This window comes from Olea europaea, chromosome 13 (genome assembly GCF_002742605.1).
Source record: "Olea europaea var. sylvestris chromosome 13, O_europaea_v1, whole genome shotgun sequence".
Taxonomy (NCBI): domain Eukaryota; kingdom Viridiplantae; phylum Streptophyta; class Magnoliopsida; order Lamiales; family Oleaceae; genus Olea; species Olea europaea.
This window is the reverse complement of record NC_036249.1, coordinates 23,531,949-23,557,699: the sequence shown is the minus strand read 5'-3', so window position 1 is coordinate 23,557,699 and position 25,751 is coordinate 23,531,949. Positions and strand designations below refer to the sequence as shown.

Here is a 25,751-nt window from a genome sequence, read left to right as displayed (position 1 = left end):
TTTTTTCATTGCTTTCTAACCTTCACCATTACAGTAATCAATACATATTGTCTCTAATACAATATTAGTCTAAAAATTCTCTTTAGATGGCATAAAACAAATTCTTTGCTCGTTGTATTTTTAAATAAGCAAAGCACAACTAAATATTTATCCATTATTTTAACTAACTAGATTTTTGAACAAAAGTTGTCGTCAAAGACAATATGTGCTAATTAATATAATATTAGGATAAGAATATGTTAACAAGAAAAAAAAAAGGATATATGTTTAATGCAATTAAACAAGTTATAAAAATTGGGAGGAGAATGCAATTACCATTTTGCCAATAACCTTGCAAAGTGTACATTTTTCAAAGGGTAATTATATATGCACTCGTGTGTTTATTTATTGGCTACAATTAATTGCTCTCACGATTACAATCCTTGCGCTTATTGTAGCATTTATATCTCTAACATTTTCACTACATTTTTATTATTAATCTTTTATTTTAGCCTTTTTCATCTGTGATAATGATTTTCGTCCAAAAAATCCATCGGGAGGACACAAAATGAGTCATTTTTCCATCATATTTTTTTAAATAATAGGTTTAAATGCAAAAATGTAAAAAAATATTTTCCCACCATTACAAAGCATCAGAACTTAATATTTTGACAAAAACCATCATTGAGGGATATAAGTGTTACAATGAAAAAATATTGATTACCTTAAGTGCAATTAAAAATGTGATATAACAAATAGAAACTATGATGCGAATATAACCATCATTTGTCAATTCTATTTACAATATTTAGTTCAAATAATAAGAGAATAATGAGTCTTATCAATCATTGACAAAACGACTTACAATTATGCTGTTTTACTAGCATAGAAGTAAAACTCCTATCGACCCTAATATCAAGAAGGTCCCATGCGAGACCCACCTGCATAAAAAAATTGGCCAAAACCCCACCCACCCATGGTCTGAGTGTTCGGTAGGGGTTCACACCTTGTACCTCGAGCATAATTTAACCATTTAACATGGCATTTACCTTTGCCAACCATTTTGACTTGGATTCACCAATAATCAAAGTTTGGGGATTTGAATGTGATGAGAAGTTGATTGGGGAACTCATGTGTAGATATGGAATAGTTTAGGAAGTGAGCGAGAAATTTTTTATTAACAAAAATATAAGTTAAAGTGATCAAATTGAAATGGGCAGCGTTGGCTGGTGGTGACTCGCTGAGCTGACAGGGGCAGCAGAACCACGAACGGTGGCGCTACCTCCGCCGCAGCCGTGGACAAGGGTGTTGATTTCGCTAACTATTTCTGCACCTCTACCACCAGAAGGAGATGCTTTCTGACTGCGTTCGTATGGACTCTTACTCCAATGCCGTGTTCGAGAACAAGCACCACTTCGAAGGAAAGGTACAAAACTTTTCTTCTATTATACAATGATTCTTACTTGTCTATCCGCCTCTATGTTTCGTGGAATTATCTTTTTATTTGCTTGGAATTTGTTCCTGACGTCTTGGTGGATTGATGGTTAAAGGAGATGATTTCTAAATTCGATTTTTCCGCGGTTTCAATAAATTAATGGCTTATGTTCTGCAAGGCTGGCTGAGGTAAATACATTTTTCAATTTTTGATGAAGCTTGAAACCTGATTAAAACATCTTAATTTGCTCCTAACTTTTTTTAATTAAGATGCAAGAGTTACTTAATTCAAACGTGCTCTACATCTCTTTATTCTATATTTTTTGAAAACTTGTTAGCGAATAGTCTTGGTTTTATGGTAACCAGGATATTTGCTTGCGTACTAACAGGGAGGCACATTGTACATATACTTGATACATTTAATTGTCCTTGCCTAAGTGTGTGCGCTTTAGTCTTTTAAATAGATTTTTGACACAGAGTAGGACTAAGTTGGTGAATACATGGAGTAGGCTGTTTTGGATGTAGGAAAGGGAAGTGGTATTCTAGCTATATGGTCTGCACAGGCAGGTGCAAGGAAAGTTTATGCAGTGGACGCCACCAAGATGGTGGAACATGCCAGTGAACTAGTTAAAGCAATTAGTGTTCAGGATGTTTTTGAAGTTATTGAGGGGTCGATGGAAGATGTCACTTTGCCTGAAAAGGTTTGCCTTTTAATTGCTATGTCTATCATCAATCTCAGCATCCTCTTCTTCGTAATCAACTTTATATTTTGGAGTGTAATTTCCTTTAAAGTTGTTGAATATATAAAAATGCATTGTTTGTCCATATACTCTTTAACCTAAGGATACGTCTCTGTGAGCAGTTGATGTAATTATTTCAGAGTGGATGGGGTACTTTCTTCTGTGTGAATCAATGTTCGACTCTGTAATTTGTGCTTGTGAGTGCTGGCTGAAGCCAAGTGGGGTCATGTGAGTACTTTACACATAGAGATAGACATTAAATTCTGTCTTCTCCCAATTTTTAATTTATCCCCATATTTCTTGCCTTTTGAGATTCTTATTTATCTAGGAGTTTGAGTTATACATATATTGATGAGGGAAAAATGTAGGGAAAAATATAGTGTTTGCTTGATGCACTTATAACCCTAAATTTCTGTCTTTTTGAGATGTCAGCTTAACCTATAATTTGTTGATTAATTTTCTTGGAATTGCAAAGTGTATCTTTAATTGCCCCCTTCTGACATTCTTTTGCTTGGTTTTTGCAAATTTTCTTTGAAGATAAAGATTTGATGCCACTCTAACTCACATTTAAGCTAACACTTCTAATGAGGTGTGTTGTTTGGGCACATGGACACGCTGAGAAATGAAAGCTAAAAGACACAAAGCTTGAACTACATATGGTGAATCTGCAATTGAAAGGGTTTGGAGAGGCGTAATGTTGGGATCAAAATAAAATAGTAATAAATATTTCATTTCAAGGCTGTTTCAATCTCTATTTTAACTAAGGAATCCAGAATACTATTTCGCCATTATGCAGTTCTAAAGGATACTTTTAATTTTATCGAAGTGGTATATATTGAATTATGCTGAGGCTCATGCCACCCATCACGTAGGTAAAATGCCTTTATGCCTACTATAACATTTTAAAAGTGATTCTTATATCGTATTGTAAGTATCTTGTCATTATGATATTTGCTTTTGGGTTATAATTTGTCAAGAACTACTATTCTCTGGAGAGGAAATGCAGATATGGAGAATATTGCTGTGTATCAAAGGCACCTGTGCGTGAAAGGAGCAAGTATAGTTTAAGTGAAGGTGCTGAAGCTGAGCATATGAGGATACACAATGAAGTATAATCTGTTATGGAAGTGAGGAATTATAATTACAAAGAAGCTGCAGTCCAAATGGGCTTTTCAAAGAATTTTTAGAAGGTGATCAAGTGTACATCTGAGAAAGAAAGGTTTTTGAAGGGTGCTTATCACTTATGAAAGACTGTCCTTGTGAATTCTGAAGAAATCATTTCAAATACTGGTGTGGTTGAGTTACCTAATGGTCAACTGTATTGAACCATTTTAAATGTTTTTAATCTGTTTGAGTTTCATGATATGGAAGTGAAAAATTGAAAAGCCGTCAGACAAAGAGTGGAACAACGGCTGCTCTAGTATTATGATTTGTGTACATGTCAATATACATTCAAACAGCAATTTTATGCTGACCATAAGTTTCCATGGAATGCGCAGTTTAAGAGCTTGTTGATTTAGATTTAAAGCCATTTCAAATTGAATCTCTCATTCTGCTTGAATCCGCTAAAACAGTTCCACTAATTTGATCGCTGATCAAGAGTTCGCTCCTAGTTTTTTGAGCTCATCTTAAGTGCTATACTCACAAATATAATCAGCCTCTGTCCTTCTTTTGCTGTCAAATTTTAATTAGAGAGGCTCGGTATTGCAGGTATCCAAGCCATGCTCGAATGTGGATGGCACCTGGCAGGTCTGGATTGGTGGACCAAAAAAAGAGTGATTATGAAGATGCCATGAATGATTGGTATTAAGATTTGGGGATCCATGTTAAAAGTTCAACCTTGTTTAGAGGGGTAATCTAAAGTCTTATAAGTTAGTCTATGTTTCCATCTTTATTCGATGTTGGATTTTATCTCTTAACATGCCACCGCAAGATGGTGACTCGTTTGAGCAGACAAATCTTGAAATTCGTATGTTTATTTATTGAGTCTTAATCGGATCAAATCGCTCGTTGGAGTTTAATGGGTTCTAATACCATATTAAGACTTGGGGTTCTATCTTAAAATGTCAACCTTGTTAAGAAGAGTAGCCAAAGCCTTATAAGTTGGTCTATGTTTCCATCTTTATTCGATATGAGATTTTATCCCTTAACAATTGACATGGTTTTGTTAATGAGATTGAATCTTATTATGGTGTCGACATAAGGGTTCTGACAAACCCGTTTTCAAAAGAACAGAGAAAATACTATTTGAACGTTGGCATTTAGGTCCCTTATGCTTAATGTTTGATTATTTTGGGGACATTGTGTACAGATTCCGAGATTTTACTAGCTCTGATTTCTTGCGTAAGATATACTATCATTCTCTTCCAACCATTTATGTATCGAATAGATTGGAGCTATGCATTTAAACTTTTAGGATGTGTAATGGCTGCATTTTCCACTTATTTGAGTAGGAAATATTATTTCATGACCTCTTTCGCTACTTTCTTTCTCAATTCTCCTGCCCCATCAGTGAATTGTGTTGATAGAAGAGAATTGACAGTAACTCTCTTGTGTAAGGTGTTACTTTGTTTGCATCTTTCTTTAGGTGATATTTTGTCTGGGTATCACTGTAAACACTTGACAAACAGGTCTCCTATTTATTTTACTCTTGCCTGTTGTTATAGATGATTCTTCTATGCGTGCATGGACCATATATATATATATATTTTTTATTTTTTATTTTTATTTTTTTTTGAGTTTTTGAAGTTATGTTTGATCACACACCATACGCACAAACTCCTGTCCTTTGTTGTAGATGATTCTTCTATATGTGTGTGGATCATACGGATATTTTTTTGGAGTTTTTGAGATTATGTTCGATAACACACCATACATATAATGGTACACACCTTCATCCTTTGTGGTTTTAGATATGTATTACATGATAATTTATATTTACTTTTTAAAAAAAAAAAAAAAACCATATTTAAAATCTTTACCTGTATTTTTCTTTGGTCACAATAATTGCTTTTTCATTGTCTCACTGTGCATCTAAAATTTATGCAATGTAGACATCACTGTGGAACAACCTTCGAATCCAAATCAAGTTAAAGGGACACCTGTGATTATTAAGGAGATAGATTGTTCGACAGGCACCATAAATGGAATTACTGTCTGTGCAACCATTTCGAGTTGAGATTTATTGTTCAAAATTGGCTGTCCATCATCAATTCATTCACATTATTTGACACCTATTTTTAAGCATAAGTGTCATTGAGAGAAAAGTTGAACATGTTAATATAAAGTGATGTGTCAATGAATCATTGGGTGGACAGCCAATTTTGAACAGCAGATTTCAACTCAATTATTTCATCTTCTATCACAGCAGAAAATACAAGACACTGCAGATTTGCTGGATGGTTTGATGTTCATTTTCGAGTGAATATGCACATCACTGATTACAAATATCTTTCTACTTTCTTAAATAATGTTTGATTCACCTCCTTTGATTGATTTTCTAGGGTAGCCATGAGAATCGGGCTCCACAGGAAATCGAGTTGACAACTGCACCTAACGAAGATTTTGGTACACATTGGGGCCAGCAGGTTAGTAAAATTAGTGATTCTGACTTTCTTCTTGCAGTTGGTTATTTAGCATCACGAACATTGTCAAGAGCTTATTCATTTTACTAGAAAATTCAATAATCTAACCCCCCCCCCCCTCCTTTTTCTCTCTTTCTTGTCTATAGTAGTTTCTGTATACCACTTCTGGCAGGCTTTTCTTTGTTACTTCTTTTAGCCCACATTTTACATAAATAGTCCATCCTACTTTTGAAATTGTCAAAGTACATGCTCTTTATCCATTGTTTTTAAGGTTTCAAAATTCTCTCTTTAATTGTTGCAGGTTTTCCTTTTACATCCTCCTGTACGTGCTCATCAAGAGGATAATTTGATCCTAAATTTTTCTCTGACGCGCTCAAAAGAGAATCATAGGTTGATGGAAGTAGACCTCACTAGCGAGATTAAACAGTCGTCAGGAATGGTACTTCTGTTGTCTACGAACAAGTTTTACTTAGAATGAACCTAGATCCAGACATTTTCCCAGGTACAAACTTGTGCCAAACAAACTGAATTTTTTTCTTAATTGTTTTGAAATACATAGAACTAGTCTTTGAACAATGGATGCCTACTCGTGATAGCATCTGAAAAGATTTCGTGTTACAATACGCTGGTAGTTAACCAGATATGTGCATGAGCTGGTATTTCGTAATCTGGTTATGAATTTGTTTTCTGTTCTGACTTTCATACTTTGCGTTATTGAACTGCATGTTTAACGCTTGTAGTCTGAACAAAATTTTCTTAGTATTGCAGTGCCTGCAAAAATGGGCAAGTTTTCAAGTCCCTGTCTGTGCCGCCTCGTCCCACGAGGATTTAATGGTGCAACAAGAACTGTTTGGAAAAAGGTAATTGGGAGCGACTGCTAATTTTGATAGTTACAGTTCTTTCTGTTTTTACTCTTGCGAGTAGATGCAAGTCTTCTACTATATTTTCGTCCCTCGACCACCCTACCCCCTCTGCCACTCTTTTTTTCTTTTTCCGTTCTTCTTTTAATTGTTCACTCGTTGCTGCTATATTGGTTAAAAATTTTGGTGTTAGGCAAAAGCAAAGGATTTTGAACACGCCGTGGGTTGTCTAGTTGATGTGCATAAAACTACCTGTTCTACCACTTGTGAAAATTCATATCTGCATATTGAGAATAGAGACAAAGATGAGAGCATTACCTTATAATACACTTTATACTATCTCTCTCTCCTTTTGCAGTAATAGTCAGTGGAATAATGAATTGATGTTTTTGACAAACCCTTTTTGTTAACATGCTCCCAAATGATTGCTCTAGAATTTCATATCAATGATGTTTAAACTCATCATTATGTAATTAGAGAACTATACAATATTCTAAATCCTATTGTACTTTTAGAACCCAACTCAAAATCGAAAATTTCATATCAATGATGTGAAACTCATAATTATGTCATTCAAGATGATTTAAATCTTATTTGACTTTTAGATGCCAAAGTGAAATGCATTAGAAACGTTTAAAACGTGGTAATTTTTTATATCAATGGAAAAATATATATAACGATGATTTTTTAAGGATAATTGGTATAAAATATTTCTATGGTCTACTTTCGTTGTGCAAATTGTTCATATCTTTTCACTTGTCACATTTTGGCCTTTTATTGATTGTCCTTTGTCCAAATTATCCTTGTCGTTCACTTAGTCAATTTGCTGCTTCAAATAATCGCAGGTAGTCCATTCCCAAGGGTAATTTGATCAAGACACTAATTCAACATATTTTCTTGAAAATTCGATGTTTAACATGTTGAAGTAAAATTCGAAATTTACAATTTAACACATCTCGAGATTTGGGTCATATTTCAAAATTTTTCAAGAGAGTTAGTGAGTCAAATCTCGAGTTTGTTATGAATATTTTAAGTTTTCTAAGTAAACCTTGAACTTTTTGGACAATTCTCGAATTTACTATGTAAAAGTCGAGTATGTTGGGCAAACCTCGAACTTGTTGGGGGAAACTTCGAGCATATTGGCAAATTCCAAATTTTATGGAAATTTCAAGGTTTTTAGGTAAACGGTAAATTTTGAGTTTACTATGCAAAAGTCGAGAATGTTGGGCAAATCTCGAATTTGTTGGAAAAATCTCGAGTTTCCTATACAAAAGTCTAGTATACTAGCAAATTTCGAGTTTGTTCGACCGCTTAATTTCAAATGTGCATAAATTATTTATTTATTTATTCACTTATCATCATCATCATCTATAACCTTAATTGTGCTTTATTTTTGCCTTGATCATTTTAAGTTCAAATATTTTTTCAATGGTCTATTATTTGTCATTTGAAAATATTTCTAAATGGTTGTGCACTAATTTCCTCAAATGTTTTGCATGTAGGTCCCTCGTTTGCAATGCAGAGCATGTGAGGAAATTAATGCACCAATTTTGTTAACACAGTTTTTCATGGGATAAATAATATACCATTAGATAGATAATTAAATTTAGAGTCGTGGATCAAAAATTATGTGCATTTGAAATTGTGTAGTCGAGCAAACTCATTATTTGTCATGCATAGTTTACTTTTGCATACCAAGCTCGAGATTTGCTCAACAAATTTCGAAATTCCCAACAAACTCAAGATCTTTTGAAATTTAACTTGCTAATTCGTCAAAACAAATTCGACGTGTTACAAAACTCGAGATTGGTGTTGAGTTACAAATCTTGAATTTGATCAAATTACTCTCGAGCAAATTGATCGAGTGGATTGCACGCGACAATTTGACGAAGCAGATGGGCATAATGAGACGACAGGGATGATTTGTGCAAAGAATGGTTGATCTAGGAGCCCATGCCAAAAAGTGAAATGATATGGATAATTTGCACAATGAAGTCAATGATAGGAACACTTCTTTGCCCATTGCTCAATGGTAAATTATGTTGTATATAGCACATGGCTTCGAAGTTCGAACTCTTGCCTCTCGAGAACAAATCCGATGAATATAGGGCGATATATGTAGCTCGGAGAATTATATCACACGACTAAGAATAACAATGTGAAATATGATAACAATGACGAGATAACGAGGAATTGGAGTCAAAAGGAAAAGTTGCCTAATACAATTTCACAAGCTAGGTAGCTCCAAAAATAATGACAAGTTACATCAAATGAAATGGGACATCATATAAAGTTGATCTTTCTAACCCCATCCCCATCAATTAAATAGACTCGTATTTGCGCATGACCCGCATGTTTTCCCAAACACAATAACAAATGTGTGGTAAAGTTAATACATGATGAAGAGAGGTTGCTGTTCATGGCGCAAACTTTGGCCCCAGATGTTATCAAAAGTGAGACATACATGTTTTCAGTGTTTTTAAACTCCAACTTGTCAAATTAACTCGAAAATGAGTAGATGTCGGAATTACTTATGTTGGAATCATCAAAAATATGAGAAAAAAGTCTCAACTAACGGTGATGTCTTTTTCCAATTGGCAATTTCTGCTGGATTATTACTTCACTAGTAACTTGTGTCTAGGTTCACAACATAGCATTAGGTGACAAGTCGGAATATTTTCGACGAGGAGTCGAGGACCCCTCAACGAAAATGTTGGTTATACTTTATGCATTATTCTCGGGCTCAAAAAAGTTTGACACTATTAAGACTCAATTTGATTGTTTCTTTTACAATTTTTTTTTCCTTTTCTTTAAAATACAATCGAGAAAAACTCAAATTAACACATGATCAATTCATTCAGTCCTAATTGAATTGCCCGACTGAACGGATAATAAACTAGATTTAGGTAGCTCCACATACATGTAACACCAAATCCAACCAAATGAAACAACGAGACATGCATTAGATAAGATGAGGTTTCCATCCCACCAACTAAACCAATTCATATTTATTCAAGACAGACATACATGATACANACACACACACACACACACACACACACATACATACATATTAACATACATACATTTGCATGCAAACTCTAAATTCTAGCCGTTGATATTGTTGTGTCAAAAAAACGTAGGACCCATGAAACACACTGTGCTCAAACGTGTCATGGAGCTTTCCAGACATGAATAGGAGCAGTTGGTTTAGGGTTTTTACTCATTTGTTGGGTGAAGAAAGAGCATATTTCCCCCACCAAAAGTGCAGAAACAAAACCACATTGTAGACAGGTTTGCTCCATGTGCAGAAATTAAAGACGAACATACCAAAATAACCCTAAACCAACTTTTTTGGGTGAGCCACAATAATTCTTTAAATACCATAAAATTGACAAATTTTCTTTAGCTGTTTACCAGCGAGCGCTCAATTATTATTTTTGGGCATCTTCGATAGGAATTTTATTTTCAATTTGGATGAGTTATTGAGTCTTGGTGTTCTAAATGTAAAATGTCAACTTTGTTAAGGAAAGTTCAACTAATTGTTTGAGCTTTAGAAAGATCGAATTGTTCGTTTCATCTATTTGGCCTCTAATACAACAGTTTTGGAGTTTCATAGATTTTTTTCTGTTCTTTTTTCTTTTTTAAAAAAAAATTATTTAAGCGTTTTGTGATTTTACTTCTAATCGAAGAGCGTACATTATGTATGCAAGTGACCACATTTTGTGACAGTGCAAAAAGACAAGAATTGTCATTCAAACTAAGATAGTTAAGCTGTCATAGAATTGTCTCATTATAATTAGAAATTTTATTCAATACCAACACCATCTATTAAAAGTTTAGCCAAACATGAGAAGAGTTCAAGGTCACGCTTCAATGAAACTACTCTAAAAACAATTTAATATATTGAAGTTACAAAACTACTATTTAAGTGACATGAAGTCATACAATATAGTGAGCACATTCAAGAACTATTTTTTTTTCTGACGGGAGAACCCGCAGCTGCTATCCTCCGGGTGCGCACTAAGTAAACTTTCGAACTGACGCAATAGCCTGCAAATCACGCCAGCCAGATAAATCGCACTAGGCAAGAAGTTTTGCTAACTACTTAATAATGGTCATGTTATAGGAGTTTAGCGGACAACCTAATTAGATATCAGTAACAACAAATTGCAGGTCGAAATCTTTTAACAACTACAGGAACATGGAAAATGAAGGTGATTGTGACCACATAAAGTGAATTCAATGTCACACAACACAGAGTCAGTGGAGAAAGGATTTTGAATATGAGAATTTTCTATTTTGATGGTTTTGCTTTATAAGGAAAAAAGAGAGCTTGAGCAACAACCAATGTGGCATAGTGAAAAGTGTACTAGTTCAACTTGAGGTACTAGAATCCCAAGTTCAACATATTGAATAAGTTTTTAAAATTATCGAAGTAGAGTCACCATTTCACATTGAAACTTGCTTGAGTTAGATAGGTACTAGCTCCACTTAACTGCTTGAACAAGCATGATAGTCGAATAGTTCTCAAGTCAGATCAACTAGTTCAATTCAATTTCGAAAATATGATGTTGATTAAACAATTGGTTCAATTAGTAGTGTAAGCATATGGATAGAAATTATAAATAGAATAGACAAAAACGAAGGTAAAGAAGACTTGTGGCATTTTATGTCATAAATTATGAAAAATTTCCAAAGTATGTACTGGGTTAATACACTTGTTGAAAATCATGGTTGTTTAGACCCAAATTCGAAATTAGAATAATAAAAATCAAAAGTAATAAAGAACATCAAATATGATCATGGAGGAAAAATCCTTAACTGGATAAAAAAAACTTCCAAGTAAACTTGCCAATAAAATTTACTAGAAAAGTTAATGTATAATTAGTCCAGACACTGCTAAACTTTAGTTGGCTCTAACTACCTAACTTGTAAATTACTGAGGATCTCCTTTATTTGTGCACCTTCGCACTTCTCAGAACTCTAAGTTACTTTTTTTTTTTCACATGGATCAACAAGAACAAACCTCGTTCTCGAGCACCGAAACTCCAGCTACCTCTTCCCAAACCTTAAGAACTTTAAAAGCTAATTAGCGAAGGTAAGGTTATGTTTTGGTGTTTGAACAAAGGATCTTTTATGTTTTAACCTGTAGGCTGATACATGAGATATTGTAATATGTATATGGATTTCAAAAAACAAACTCTTGACTTATAACAAGGCTCTACTAATGAAGAATCAATACATGGGATCGAATATATGAACAGAGATTTTGGGTTGAATCAATAGAATCAATGGAATGTGTCTATGATCTTTAGCAATGAGATCTTAGAGGCAAAATAATTATTCAACACCCATTGTGATGTTCATAGAGCTGTATATTTATAATGGAAGTGTTTGGAGGTGAAAAGGGTTAAAAATAATTGTTTTACATAAATTGGACAACTTGAAAATCAAATCACAACTTAAGTGCCTAGGGTCGCGGCTAGCGAGCGATCCCTGAACGATCAGTATTTTCGTCATGACTTTCTCTCTCGATGCCCTATTGAAGTGATCCAAAGTACGTTGAAAAGTTAATTCAAATGGGTACAGTTCTTCTAAATATAGCATTTTTCAAATTCGATTTTTTTTTTAATGTGAAAAATGCATCGCAATTTGTTGCTAAGAATTTGGAGCAAAACTTATACAACAATTTGGTTCTCATTTGACTTCTAATTGCATTCCGTTGATGAAATGTGATCTTTTTGTATATCTTTGACTGCTCCAAAAACTATACTATCAACCCTTAACTATTTTGATTTTAATTAGAATTTCACTACTCCTACTTTGACTTTGATCACAACTCAATTAACTCTTAATAAATTCAACTAAAGCATGATTTTGACTAAGAAAATTTTCAATTACAAATTTAGAAATTGTCAATTATAATTCCAAAGAGAGTGAGACTATTCCACAATTAAAAATTAGTTATAAGATAAAAGATAATTTAATTACTCAATTAAACTATTGCAAGAGTAATTGGTAATAAGCACAACACAAATTTGAAAATTGATGACGACAATTAAAACACAATATCCCCTTTTTCTTTTTTCTTTTTTGAAAAAATACCTTTTTAATTTTGTACTGCAAGTACAAAAAATAGTTTTAGTAAATCACGAATATATTTACTAGGAAAATGTATGCTTAAAAAAATTATGAAAATAGAGAGGACCGTCTATGCCAAGCATCTTAATTAGTCACTTCAAGATACCAAACATTCTTTCAACATAGTTGTGTAATCACTTTATTTTTTTTCGAATTTGTAACAAGGCGAAGTACAAAGGCACAATTAATTATTAGACACAACACCACATATTTTTTCCCGTCGATCTTTCAATCTCTTTGACTTTTTAAATAAAATCAATTATAAAATAATGTATGATTCAAAGTGAAAATGAAATTTCAGACAAACAAAAAGAGAAACGTTAAATTTACAAAATAGGACATGCATATTATGTAGAGAAAAACAACAATACTAAGGCATGATAAAACTTTACCAAAGTCATTATCAAAAAGTTCAATTTTTTCACACTTCTGCAAAAAAAAAAAAAAATTCATCTAACAGAATACAACACTCTCTATTAAACACATCCCTTGACCAAAATAATAAGTAAAAATAAAAATATTTCAATGAATTCTTATCCAAATTAATATTTAACCATCACTTTCTTGAAGCCATGCAAAAGAATCAAAGACTTCCATGTCAAAAACCTACCTTTTGTATGCTAAAATACAACTTTTATGCATGTGGTTCACATATATTGAATACAAAATGTCTAACAACATTGAAAAATGAATTAAATTTGAATTGAATTTTTGATATGAACACTAGTAATTGTTGAAATTTAAATTGCAGTGTTATTTTGACTATTAATATGTAGCATTTCTCGTGATTAACACCAGACTCAATAGACAATGAACCAGAGAAATGGGATCTTCGAACGGATTAAGGCCTTTCGAGTAAGTGTTAACATGAGAAGTAGAGCCAAGTCATGTCAATTTTATAATTCATAACACTTCATTCTTCTGGAAAATAATTTATGGGTTTAAATACGAATCTTATTTCAATTTGAAAAATTCCAGCACATGCTGGATTGTTAATTTTACCTCATAGTATTATGAAATTTTTAGAATGCCTTGGAAAATAATTGATGATTTTAAGGATGATGATTTCTATTATATTTAGATTAAGCTTAAATTACAATTCATGTCAGATGGTCAATTTCACAACTCATATTAAGATGGCTCGTATAAATATATCTCAACCCATTTCAAGAAAACCGGTAACTCGAACAATTTATGAGCTTAACTAATCCCATTTAACCAACCTCTAAATTCAAAATTGCTTATTTTATTACAACTTTATGTGTGAAGGATTGTAATACATTTAAATTATTACTCATAGTGAATTAGACAATATTTAATATGCAACCATCCGACAAAATTTACAGTACAATTTATTATGTATTGTCACAAAATGAAACAACTTATTGGTGAATTAGGACAACAAAATACAAATTACATTAAGTCTTTAGACACAAGATTACTACCTTTTTGGTGAAATTTATGTTTAATTCGAGTAGTTGGGGAAGAAAAAAAAATGTCCCTTTGTCACAAAATTCAAGTAGGGATAATATCAGTTCAGGGCCCTATCCCTCTATCACCTACTCTAGTGGTGCTTTATAGTGCTACTCTATTATGTATCTCACATGCTGTCAACAATGAATTTAGATGACAAATACAGTATAACACAAATAAAATGCGCAGCTGCAATAATACATTTATGGGTGGAAAAATGAAATTATCTCTGTATTGACACAATATCAATAAAGTTTACTATCACCGAGATTTGTGATAAGTACTCGTAGTGCTATATAACATTGCTCTATTATTTTAACATATATAGGTGACAAATAAAGTAAATACAAATAAGATGCAGTCGCAATAATAGATTCAAATGAAATTATCTATCGAGTAGTTGGGGAAGAAAAAAAAAAGTCCCTTTGTCACAAAATTCAAGTAGGTATAATATCAGTTCAGGGCCCTATCCCTCTATCACCTACTCTAGTGGTGCTTTATAGTGCTACTCTATTATGTATCTCACATGCTGTCAACAATGAATTTAGATGACAAATACAGTATAACACAAATAAAATGCGCAGCTGCAATAATACATTTATGGGTGGAAAAATGAAATTATCTCTGTATTGACACAATATCAATAAAGTTTACTATCACCGAGATTTGTGATAAGTACTCGTAGTGCTATATAACATTGCTCTATTATTTTAACATATATAGGTGACAAATAAAGTAAATACAAATAAGATGCAGTCGCAATAATAGATTCAAATGAAATTATCTTATGCTGAGTAGGTTAATTAAGTGTTACATTATAAATTCATTGGACAAATAATTCTATGTTCAAGATTGATTATTATACTTATTAAGAGGAATAATGGAAGGGGCAACGAAATATGTGGATAATCATGAGTAGTAATTTTACATGTGTGGTTTATAAGTTTAATTTTGACTGAATAGTAAAAATAACTTTTAAGTTATTAATAATATTTGTAGAATAAACTGTCATCAAGATTGATGTTAAGCACTCGTCTAAATAGAATTACTCTATTATTTATTTAATAGGTGAAAAAAAAAGGTAAATACAAATAAGATGCAACCGAATCAATAGATTGATACATGGAAATTAAATGAATTTATCTTATGTTGAGTGTGTTTAGTTAAGAATTTTTCTTTTACTTCATTTGACAATGAATCAATAAGATTTATGGTCATCTATACTAATGTTTAAATCCAGTGGTACTATGTAGGACTATTCTATTATTTACCTCATGTAAATAATGAAATTTAGATGACAAAAATAAAGTTAAAAAAAAAAAATCATGTGTGGTAATCAAATGAATTTTCTTATGCTGAGTAGGTTAATTATGGATTTCTTGTTTAAATTTATTGGACAATATCAATAGGGTTCACTAACACCCACATTGGTGTTCAAATACAGAAGTGCTACTTAATATTATTCTATTATTTATCTCATATGTGGTTAATAATAAATTTAATTTACAAATAAAGTAAATAAAGATAAGATGCAATTTCAACAATAGATTCATTTGTAATTATATCAAATTATTGTATGTTTAAGTGGGTTAATCAAGAATTTCTTGTTTTAATTCATTGAAAATAAAATAGTAAGGTCCATTGTTACACAGATTAAAGCCAAGTTAGGGTTGGCAATGGTGTGGGACGGGCTCCCCCTTTCCCCATCTAGCGGGCATTTTCCTGCCCCGTTACTCACTTAAGGCGGAGTGGGGCTGGGTGGATGGGCCGATTGCCCCTTCTATGTATCCATTTATTTATTTTTAAAAGATAAATTATTCGATTATATGGGATAAACTAAAATTTTTATTGTTTATCATATTCTTTAGATAATCTTAGTTGACATATTCTATTAGAATTAATGAAATTTCGTGGAGTATTTTCCTTTAAAGTATTGAATTCTTAAAGAAAAAATTAAATGGGGTGGGCCCCTATTACCCAGACCCGCCCATTCCTGATCCGATTACTAGATTAAGCGGATAATTCTCGTCCCGTTCGGGACAAGGTTCCGCAGGTATCGAGTTTGATGTGTATTTTTACCATCTCTAAACCACGCTCTAATGGTGCTACACAACATCACTCCATTATTTATCTAAGATGTTGATAATGAATTTCATGAAAAATAATTAAATATAAACACGATTGACTATATTTATAGATGAATTTAATGAAAAATAAATTAAATATAAACAAAGATTGACTATATTTATTGATAAAAGAATGGTAAAAAAATAATTAATGTTTATTTAATGTGAATTAAACAAGATTGACTATATTTGATGATAAAACAATGGTAAAAAATAATTAATGTTTATTTAATGTGAATTTTCTCAATTACTAGAAATCATTCTTCACTAAGCAAGTTGTAATTTACGAAAAGTAAGAAACCCTGATCTTTTAACTTGTGCTCCAACGACACCGAGTTCTTTTCTTTCACCTACACTTGAAACTTTTAACCGTGTTTTTGACCAGTTTTGAGGCCTATAAAAACCTTACATTCGACACAAATGTAGGGAGAAGTATAAATACAAATTTTTAACACTTTTAAGGGGGATTTCACACATTGAGATACAGAGACAACTTGAGAATTAGAGAGCAAATTCAAGATGAAAAAAATAATAATTCAAGGGTTTGAAATCAAGATTTGAAATAAGAAGATGAACTTGGTGCAAGATTCATCCACTTCTCTACATCTCAATGCAAAACCCAAAATGTACTATATTATTGCTATTTGTTTTTTTCATCTATCATGAGTAGCTAAACCTTATATTTGGACAAACTATGTAATCTACTTGATATCCTTTATTTCTTTTATTCAAGATTCTTGTTCTTTTATCATACATGTTTTTGATTTTGCTGTAAGTTTAATACATTAAATTACTTGATAACTTATTTTATGATTTTGTGAATCTTTTACGAATTAAGAGATGGGTTTGAGATTTAAACCATCTAGTAAAATTCGATAAATTGGTACAATGTGTAGAAATACCTACTGATTATTACGATCATTTATCAATTTTTAGAGCAAGTATTTCATTTAACTAAAGTTGATTCGCGTAGGGATATGTGATTGAATTAGTTAAATAGGTTCAATGAGAATTCGAGAGGATAAATTGAATACAATAGAAGATTTCGATCGAACATCATATTAGACTTTTGAATCTTGAATTGAGATTTAAAGGTGATCAATAGATGAAATTGTTCTACCATAATATACATTCTATATTTGACTTCTGAATAAATCTTAGTGTGCATTCGTTATTTTTAGGTACTGAGATCAAAATTTACACAAATTGTAATTCTTTCTTTATTTAATCAAATAGGATTTAGAAATATTAGATCATGGATGAAAGTATAGTCCTCGTAAGAGCAATAATCCAAATTCAAAGGTTCATAATATTACTTGTTCGATATCTTACACTTTACAGGATATAAAAATCAAGAACACAATACTATCGATAAAAGACAAGGGTAACATTGTCTTAAAATTACAAAAAATGTATCATTCGTTGACCCTTCTTATAATTCCCATGGCGGCCCCAACGCCAGTGGGCTCGCCAATCTCTCTCTCTCTCTCTCTCTCTCTCTCTCTCTCAGAGTTTGTTATTGGCATTAAAAAGGAGAAGATACAGATACTTACATAACAGACAGAAGATAAAAAGCAAAACAGCAGAAGAAAAAAAAAAAGGCAGCCATGGAGCAAGAACTTTTTCTCTACTGGTTCAAGCTATGTGTATTGTCCATAATAACATCTCTCTTTGTTGTAAAGGTTTTTCTGTTGATTTGGTGGAGACCCAGAAAAACTGAAGAACATTTCTCTTTACAAGGGATCAGAGGTCCCCCTTATCGCCTTTTTGTTGGAAATGCTAAAGAGCTTGTTAGTTTAATGTTGAATGCTTCTTCTCAACCCATGGAGTTTTCTCATAATATACTTCCTAGAGTTCTCCCCTTCTATCACCACTGGAAGAAAATCTATGGTATATTCTCTTTTCCCTTCTTAATCCCATTTAAACATTGTTTGTTCAGTACGAAGGATTCGACAAGAGACTAATAGAAAGTAGTACGTTCTTATCGAAGAAAATTCATCTGGTTGACTTCTTAATCCCACTTAATCATTGTTTTGATATGGGGGATTGGACTACTAATGAAAAAGATACACGAAATCTGATTCATCGTAATATCCAATCATGTTGTCTTCTTTTCCCTTCTTAATCCTGGTTCGCGTTTAATCATTGTTCCCAACTGAGGATTGGACAACATTAGATCATGTCAAATAGAAAAAGAGCCCAAAATTTGATTCATTATACCGTCCAGTCTTGTTTTTCGCATCATAACTTTCCTATTTCCTTCAGTCTTTGATTCAGATTTTTGTGAGAGTCTGAATTTTGGTAATGAAGTTTCATATGTTTGGTAGTGTCTACTTATGAATTGTCTTCTTCCAACCCTCTCTCTCTCTACTGTAGGGTCTACACTATCCAATGCTCTTCTGAATTTTAGTGGTCGTCCTTTTTTATGTTTCATGTGAAAAAACATTTTACATTCAAGGTTTATGGTATAAACCTAGGGGTTACATTACATTGAGCTTTTGCTTGAATTCAGGGGCGACGTTTCTTGTGTGGTTTGGGCCAACAGTCCGTCTCACGGTGGCTGATCCCGACTTGATTCGAGAAATTTTCACTTATAAGTCGGAATTTTACGAGAAGAATGAGGCTAATGCGTTGATTAAACAACTAGAAGGCGATGGACTCCTTAGCCTCAAAGGAGAGAAATGGGCTCACCATAGGAAAATCATCACCCCTACATTCCACATGGAAAATCTTAAAGTCTGTCTGTCTGACTCAATTCGACTAGACAGCACTATAATCAAGATTTTAACTTATTTTTTGATTGATGTATATATATTTTTTCCTCCTTTTCAGTTATTAATACCAATGGCGTCAAGAAGTGTGACTGAAATGTTAGACAAATGGTTTGATATGTCAAAAAACTCGAGTGAAGTCGAAATTGAAGTATCGGAGTGGTTCCGGCTATTAACCGAGGATATCGTCGCTCGGACCGCATTTGGAAGCAGCTATGAAGAAGGAAAAGCCATTTTTAGGTTACAAGCCCAACAAATGGCCCTCGCATCTGAAGCATTTCACAAAGTTTTCATCCCCGGTTATAGGTATCTAATGTCGAGTCGAATATGGTACTGAACCGTTTATAACAATCGATAAAATTTTAACTTCTTATTTTCCGTATTGTCTTTAGGTTCTTACCCTCGAGACGGAATATAAAGTCTTGGAAATTGGAAAAGGAAATTAATAAATCCCTAGTGAGAGTGATTGATCAAAGGACAAAGAACTGGGGGGATGAAATTGTAGAAAGTGGGCCCAAAGATTTGTTGGGACTTATGATTCAAGAAAAAAATTTGAATTCAAGAATTACGGTTAATGACATTGCTGAAGAATGCAAGACCTTTTTCTTTGCTGGTGAACAGACAACATCAAATTTGCTGACGTGGACGACTGTTTTGCTAGCTATGCACCCAGAATGGCAGGCCCTAGCACGTGATGAGGTTCTTAAGGTGGTCGGATCACGTGACTCACCCACCAAAGATGATGTTGTCAAGCTCAAAACTGTAAGCCTCAGTCACATTCATTACTTGCTTGGCCCTTTTCATGACGTTTGTATGTGTGTTGGATAAGAAAATCTTATTCATGATGTCTAATTTTGTGTAGTTGGGGATGATCTTGAATGAGTCCCTTAGACTTTATCCACCTATAGTAGCGACGATCAGACGAGCAAAGTCGGATGTAGAACTCGGAGGATGTAAAATTCCTGGTGGAACAGAGTTACTAATACCTATCCTTGCGGTTCACCATGATCAAGCCATTTGGGGTAATGACGTAAACGATTTCAATCCGGGTCGATTCTCTCAAGGAGTGGCTCGGGCAGCGAAACATCCAGTAGCTTACATTCCCTTTGGCCTTGGAGTCCGACAATGCATTGGTCAAAATTTGGCGATCCTACAAACAAAATTGACGCTTTCAATTATGCTTCAACGATTTTCTTTTTGTTTGTCCCCACGTTATCAACATGCCCCAACTGTGTTGATGCTTCTCTACCCGCAGTACGGGGCACCAATCATATTTCGACCTTTGTCTTGCCACCAAGATTGATATAATCAAGATCAACCCTCGAGGATTCTAGCTCGTGTGTGAGTTTATCTATATATATCTATTTCATGTTAAATTGGACGTTGAATACTCAACTATATTGATCTTGACACGTAATTTCAAAACACCTACAACAAACTACTCTTGAAAATTTTTTACACGTGTCAAACAAGTATTCAAAACCCAAGATAACGTACAATATTGTTACCATTCCAAAATTAAATTAGTTAGTAGAAGTCATTTATTTATTTATTTATTTCATATTCTTTTCTAGTACCATTCCTTCTTCACCTGATAATAGTACTACCTTTACTGACCCCTCTTTTCTCCAAGTTGTTATCTCTGTCTGTATCCAAATTTAGGATTTTTATTTTATTTTTATTTTATTTTATTTTATTTTATTTTTTTTTTTTGTATTGGGTCTACATGAGCTAGTGTCAGCAGATTTCTTAGTGGCTTAGTTGTGTATATTTTTATATATTAATTAATATAACTGCAATCGAAAACAGTTCTGTAATATTGGGCCACTCCAATGTATATTTTACTAATTAAATTTAGCGCATCAGAGGTGAAGATGCTTCAACTTTACTCATTTCATGTAAAAAATTTGTTCCAATTAGGGGTTTATTTTATCTTTCAAGTGTAATTTAAATTAATGTGTCATTTTTTGACTGGTTGTGGTATGTCACTTCAAAATAGTCAAATTTTGTATTTCTTGAGGCTTGTAAGACAATTTCGTTAACAAACTAATTTAAGAAAAGACATAAATCACGATATTGACCTCAAATTATATTAAGAAAATTAAGCATACCATTTTGGAGATTGAATTTAAAAGTAAGTGTCTATAGAAGACAAATTTTCAGACCAAGGACTCATTCTAATTGAGGTGGTTTTGTTGGGGGCGGGGTGGGGCGGGGCGGGGTGGAGTGAGGGTGAGAGTGTGGGTGTCTTTTATCTTTCAAGTGTAAATTGATAAGGATCGTGTTACGGTTTATATGTACATAACTTTCGAGTAGTCAATTTCATGTCCCACATTGACATTGGCAAGGAGATGTGAATTGTGCTATTGATCTTTAATAGATTAAGATTATCGAGTAGTTAAAGTTTACTTGTTGGGTTGATATTAGCGAAGAAATATGAATCATGATATTGAGCTTGGATATATTAAGAATTTTGTAATGATATATCATTTTCGAGTAGTCAAATTTTATGTCTCTCGTTGATATTGACAAAGAGATATGAATCATGATATCGAGTTTGAATATATTAAAAATATAGTAACGGTACGTGACTTTAGACTAGCCAAATTTTGTCTCATGTTGATATTGAAAAAGAGATATGAATCACGATATTGAACTTTATATTAAGAATAATGTAATGGTATTTGACTTTCGAGAAATCAAATTTTATGTCTCAATCTGATATTGGAAAAGAAATGTGAATCATAACATAGTGCTCAATTATATTAAGAATATTATAGCGTGTCCGAAAAATAGACTCATCTTACTTCATTGGCGTGTAATTAATGTATATAGCTATTTTTATTTTTATTTTTTACTAAAAAAGTACACCTGCAAGAATTATCTAATCTTGTCCAAAAAATAAATAAATTAGATTCCTCTTGCCTTCATTAGTTTGCAATTGATGTATATAGCTAATTTTTTTAATTTTTTATTTTTTTCACTAGACAAGTAAACCTGCAAGAAATTAATTATCTAACATTTAACTTAGTCTAAATAATAGACTCCGCTTAACTTCATCAGCGAGCAATTACATTATATAACTAATTTCGACTAAAAAAGTATACTTGCAAGAACCAATATGTGAAGAAATAATTATCAAAGATTGAATTTAAAAGTAATTATCTATTGAATCTTCTTTATACAAGGTCTAACCAAATTAACTCAATTATTTAAAACTCCTATAAATTATTAAATTCACATCAAATGTCAACTTATTTGTGACCAAAAAACAAAAACAAAAAAAAAAACAAAAACAAAAAATTGCATTATCAACAATGATTTCCACTTATCTCCTATTTTAAAAGTCATTTGATGAAAATAAGCAAACAACAAACAAAGGGTAATGCTGTGTAGCATTACTGGAATTGTAACCTCAGTCTAAGTGAAGTTAGATGATAGGCTGAATGAAAGGCGAAATTAAATAAATCATTTACTCTCACGTCATTTTTAAAATGGGGTTGGGGGTAATTAGCATTATTCAAAAAAAAAACAAAATGACCCTTTTTCTGCCACCTAACATAATTAAAGTAAAATTTATATACAAAAAAATAAATAAAAAAATTTACCCCTTTCCAATTCTTGGAAGTTGGAAAACCCTTTATCAAGATTCAAGAAGACTAGACTCCCAAGTGGTGGCGGGTTTCAAGGTTATAAAAAGCTAACACGATTTTGCAGTGCCCGAGACATAATATGTTCTTTAGAAGCAAAGCCAGACGTTACACAGCAAATTCACTTTTTCTTTAATGGATAATCCACTTTTTACGCTTTAGATTATAATCTCTTAAAAAGTAAGATTGAAAGAAACAAACTTGCAGTTTTGTATCACTTTTTAAGATCTTCTCATGCTCTTGGGGTTAGGGGCTTAGGGTCCCCACGAAGCATGTGACTGCTTAGATAAACTTTTTTTATTTTTGGATTTAATCATAAGAATTTTTATTTTTTTTTATTATTATTTTTTTTTGTAAAATTAATTTTGAACTTGAATAAGTTCATATTTTGAGGAAGAAGGGAATCCAATACAAATTTATTTTTATTTTGATAAGTAAAGGAAATAAGTTAAAACTTTGTAGAGTAACTAGATATGGCAAGACAAAATTAAGAGAAAAATGTAAACTCACACCAACTAACTCGGTCTATTTTAATGGATTAAACATTGTAGCGACATTAAATCCATTCACTTTTAAATGGGAAAAATCTCACTTGTAACCATGACTTATCACGATCATGCAAAACAAATACAATATAAGGCAGCGCTATTGTTGCATAGCCAACATCACCCAATGCTTAGCCGAGTTCAAGAAAAAAAGAATGATATGTCTTGATTATATTTGAATAACGATTATGTTATATAAAAATGAATAGACTATGTATCCAATTTCATAAAATGGAGGATACATAAATAAAAACGTGTGAACTACCGAGTTTGTTGCGCAAATTTCCACATTCCCCTTTTTTTTTTTAAATAACGGGGAACCCGAAGCCGCTACCCTTCGGGTGCGTACTGAGTAAACTCTCCGACTGACACAATAACCTGCAAACCATGCCAGTCAGGTAAACTGCGCTAGGTAAATCCTATACAACAGGCTAAATCGAGAAAGTGTTAGTAGGAAAAATCGAACTCGTGATCAAAGGCCTCCGCGCTCACCTACTCCATATTTTGTTCATATACAAGGTTATAGAAAGCCATGGCGAAATATCTTTCTTTAATTCGACAGTTATCATGTTTCAAGTTTTACTTAACTTACTAGAAAATGTGATTGAAAATTGATCTTCATCACTGATAACTTATTTATTATTTGATATAATCTAATACTGTATATCAAAAATGCGCCTCTGAACATTGCCAATGTGTTATCTTGCATTTGTTAAAGGAATCAATCAAGAGGAGGCATGTGATCCCATCCATAATCATGTAACAAACTGTTTGCCATTGACATGCTTCGTAAGTGCAGACACATTTGTTCAACATTAATTACAATATTAGCAACATCTATTTATTCTTCCTCGTGACAATGTTTTATATTCAACTCTATTTCTTACGATAATTCCAGCTACTTCATTAATTATTGCCACCATTATTATCAGTAATTAATTACTTATTTTACGTCTAATCCGTTCAAATGTCTATTTTTAATTATAATTAAAAACTGCATTTTGCCAACCAGGTTGATATCAATCTTTGCCAGATCAAACTCCATGCATCGATCATTTGGTACGTCATTGGAATGTGACTTGCTTCTTCTCTACTAGATCAATATATAAAGCAACTTATTGTTGAATAAGAAAAAATAACTTATTTTTTAGTACAAGATAATTTACTTTGATAGAAAAAAGTGCTAAGGTTGTTTAACCGTCACTATTGTTATAAATACTCATCGCAATAAGGAACATACTTATATTGTATGTTCATATCTTTATCTTTCTAATGTTGAAATTTTTTTTATGACAAATAGTGAATCGATGCATGTTTGATGTTTGATAGATTAATTTATTAAGGTTGTTTAACCATCACAATTATTATAATTTTTTACGTATATTGAAAGTTTATGACAAATATTAAATCATTACAAGTCCATTTTAATATATATATATATATTACATCGTCCTATGTATTGTAGAGTTATTTTAATGATTCTATTCATGAAAGAAATCAAAGCATGATTCATGAACAATCTACCTTAAATACATTTTATGATGATTTTAGTCACTTTGAGCTATGCTTTCCCAAAAAAATAAAAAAATGAACGTCCATACGACACTTGATAATAACTAATAGATGAAATTATTTATAAAACGTGTTTTGATAAAGTTTGATGTACTAATGACAGTTTATCAATGTGTTTAATTATTAAAATGAACGTCCTAATCTTAAACCCTTAATTAATAATTGTATATTAGTATTATTCGAGCACTCTCACCTCTGCATTGTCTTGAGCACCATTAACAATTTAAATATATTTAATTTGGCTAAAAGACAAGCATGACATTCTAAAGCACCCTGCTAACAAGGAATGCTGTCTTTTAATGATTAAATTTTTTTGATATATGTGCAATAATTTAAATGGAAGCACGCAAGTAATGTTTCATCTTGAAGTTAATTAGTTAATTTTTTACATAATTCTTATTTCCACATTTAATTAAATACTATTTGATATACCTATGCATGTGAACATCACACATGACTAGAATTTACTTTATTATTATTCTTTTAATTCTTCTTATTCTCTTTGTAACTTTCATTGTTAAGTTTGATGAGCGATTCAATGTATTGTGGTAAAAATTTAAATAAAGAATTATTACACAAGTATTTATTATATATTCAAAAAAATTATTATTTAAAAATAAAATAGTGAGAGCAAGTTATGACAAATAAACCAATATATACAATAACTTAAGAGATGTGAATAATAAAATAATAAAAAATAAAAATTTCAATTTTTTTGGTGCCTATACATGAAGAAATAGTAGGATGCTGCATTTGCATTAAAGTAATCAAATTTATCAAAATCAAAACTCTAAAGCATGCAAACAAATAGGACTCAATTAAATAGTACATACGAAATATCATTATTTCTGGATTAATTATTTCTTACACATT

General features: G+C 32.2%; 1 protein-coding gene and 1 pseudogene across 1 annotated transcript; both read left to right on the top strand.

Moving 5' to 3' along the window:
- Positions 1-1,017: 1,017 nt before the first annotated feature.
- LOC111408563 lies at positions 1,018-7,005 on the top strand (annotated as a pseudogene).
- Positions 7,006-17,860: 10,855 nt separating this feature from the next.
- Positions 17,861-20,999, top strand: LOC111407937 (cytochrome P450 734A1-like). The gene is made up of 5 exons (XM_023037663.1): positions 17,861-18,230; positions 18,853-19,076; positions 19,173-19,417; positions 19,504-19,873; positions 19,974-20,999. The coding sequence occupies exons 1-5, from the start codon at positions 17,948-17,950 to the stop codon at positions 20,412-20,414; spliced, it is 1,563 nt and encodes a 520-aa protein (XP_022893431.1). The 5' UTR covers positions 17,861-17,947; the 3' UTR covers positions 20,415-20,999.
- The last annotated feature ends 4,752 nt before the right edge of the window (positions 21,000-25,751 follow it).

What these genes read in the sequence shown, in the direction of transcription:
- LOC111407937 (XM_023037663.1), top strand. Translation starts at nt 17,948, where the DNA reads ATGGAGCAAGAACTTTTTCTCTACTGGTTCAAGCTATGTGTATTGTCC. An exon ending in TCCACATGGAAAATCTTAAA is followed by an intron (nt 19,077 to 19,172) that starts GTCTGTCTGTCT and finishes CCTCCTTTTCAG; the next exon opens with TTATTAATACCAATGGCGTC. An exon ending in GTTTTCATCCCCGGTTATAG is followed by an intron (nt 19,418 to 19,503) that starts GTATCTAATGTC and finishes TATTGTCTTTAG; the next exon opens with GTTCTTACCCTCGAGACGGA.